General features: G+C 50.8%; 1 protein-coding gene across 1 annotated transcript in view; it reads left to right on the top strand.

Moving 5' to 3' along the window:
• Positions 1-891: 891 nt before the first annotated feature.
• PTSG_08166 (uncharacterized protein) overlaps positions 892-2,241 on the top strand; it is a gene marked incomplete at its 5' end in the record, with an annotated part of 4,272 nt that continues 2,922 nt past the window's right edge. Inside the window, 5 exons of the mRNA XM_004991133.1 lie at positions 892-1,131; positions 1,297-1,359; positions 1,621-1,757; positions 1,936-2,074; positions 2,199-2,241. The exon at positions 2,199-2,241 is cut by the window's right edge and continues 38 nt beyond it. Coding sequence (XP_004991190.1) covers positions 892-1,131; positions 1,297-1,359; positions 1,621-1,757; positions 1,936-2,074; positions 2,199-2,241 — 622 coding nt within the window. The remainder of the gene's footprint in view (positions 1,132-1,296; positions 1,360-1,620; positions 1,758-1,935; positions 2,075-2,198) is intronic.

Genomic DNA, 2,241 nt, shown 5'->3' with positions numbered 1-2,241 from the left:
CCACTTGCAAGCTCCCTATCTTGATTCCGGCTAGGCATCCGAACGTACCTATTCGTGCCACTTTGACTGTGCACAGTTCGGCTCCGAGACCTATTGTCTCTACCATTAGTCGTACGGGCAGTAAAAGACGCCCAGCGCAGACAATTCTACCGCTCACTATTTCATTTTATCAGGTACGTCATCTCGCGGCTAGCTTAGCAGCTGACTTGCCTGCGCCATGCGTTCTGGACTTCAAGCTATTGCATCACTGCAGTCACTGAACGGGCTCGTGAACTTCGTCTAACCGTCGTCATACGACAGGGCATCCAGTCTACTCAACATTGCCATCCCCCAATACTACACCTTCGTCACGCATGCATCACGTTCTCACGCAAGTCATGATGAGAATGCATTCGCGCGCCACGACGTCACCTGTCCACAGTCCGGTCTACACGAGCATGTTGTCGCCAGCTACCACCGGCCGCGACGGCTGCCCTCCTCCTCTTGGTTGTATGTTGGATCGTCCAACCTGTCTATTTCAGGCCTTTCTTCAACGACTACATACTCGATTGAGTCCAGTTCCAGCCGTGTAGTTTTTTCTGCTTTCTCAGCCTGCGCGTGTGCCAGTCGATTTTCTCCCGCGTGCCCTTTTTCGTCCAGCAGCGCTGGCTTGTTTTAAGCAAGGCTTGCAATGACAACCGTCTGGTATACATTGGTCATCTCGCTTAACCTCACCCCCGATGTACACCCTTCCCCACTTTGCAGGTGGGGGGAGTTTGTAATTGTGTGTGTGTGTGTGTACCTGTGTTGTCAGGAGTGTTTGTGACTAACATGATGGATGACGGCAGTGTTATATAAGGTTGTTTGTGCACGCAACTGCTGCAGTGTTCTGTTGTCGTTGTTGTCGTAAGCATGGTTGGTGCTCACGGACACTGCACACACTTATTCACCAGGGTCTTCTATGTGACTGCAGTGGATGAAAATGGTCAAGAGTTCACGACAAGCCCCGGACCAGGGTTTTCAGCCGAGGTCATCTTTGTTCGACCCGGTGGGAAACGGTCCTTGCTGAAGAGCCAGTGGTTTGATCTTGGCGATGGCTCGTTCATGTGCCTGTTCTTCTTCAACGAGATTCCAGACAAGCTGATCATCAAGGTGCTTGCAATCAACCTCAAAGCAAGACATGCACAAGCCACCTTGCACAGTGAATGGACAGTTTGAGCTTTGCCCCTCCAATGTCATTTATGTAAAGCACACCCACACCACACTCGAAGACTCATAAAACGTACACATCATGCCACTTGCTCTCTCTGGTCACAGGTTTCTTACCGGGGTCACCCTGTGGCAGACAGCCCGTACACCTTGTCTGGCACGACGATGGAAGTAAGGAGTGTGTGCGTGTGTGCATGTGTTTGTGAAAGTGCGGACGTTTGTGTGTGTGTCTGTGTGTGTGTGTGTGTCTATGAAAGTGCATACATTTGTGGGCACGTGTGTGAAAGTATGTGCATGTGTGTACGCATCGCATACTCATTTCCAGGCACGCAACCCACACAAACACCCACTGGTCCTCGCTTCCCGCTGACAACACACACACACACACACACATGATCACGCACATAAACATGTACACGCCCTGCCACGTAGGCCTGCGATTGCCCGCATGCAAGCATGGATGACTTTGAGTACAACTACGGCTGTGATGTGTCGGATCCCGCCAACCAGATTGAAGCTGATCTTGCGCCGTTTGCTGGCGGTATCTCCAAAGAGCTCATCGATGAAACGTGCGCACATTAACATGCTTGTGCTGACATTGATTGCGTTTCTGTGTGTGCGTGTGCGTGTGTTTGTCTGTCTGTGCGAGTGTGTGTGTCTGTGCGCTGCATGATAATGTACGATTTGGTGATCCTAACGCCAATCATTATGCCTCTGGCTTCAAACTTGCTTCTTGTTGCTGGTTAGGATGAAGATGCTTGATCGCAACGAGTCTTGTTATGTGCACTACGTCATTCGAAACGGGCGCATCTTTGGGCAAGGACATGGCCCCATGCAAGGTTTCAAAAGCATGATGGACGACATGCTGCTGTCACTGGCATCAAAGGTCAGTCACACCACATCTCACTGCGACTTGCGCCCACGAACGTGCTTCACCATGAATGATTGTGCCTGATTTATGGAGTCAAGTCAAGTCAAGTCAAGTCATCCTTGCGTGATGTGCACAACAGACACCGCTGCCAGATGTGGAGTTTGTGCTAAATCTTGGCGACT

The sequence above is a fragment of the Salpingoeca rosetta genome (genome assembly GCF_000188695.1).
Source record: "Salpingoeca rosetta unplaced genomic scaffold supercont1.21, whole genome shotgun sequence".
Taxonomy (NCBI): Eukaryota; class Choanoflagellata; order Craspedida; family Salpingoecidae; genus Salpingoeca; species Salpingoeca rosetta.
Note: the sequence above shows the minus strand (reverse complement) of the source record. Positions and strands in the feature narration are given on the sequence as shown.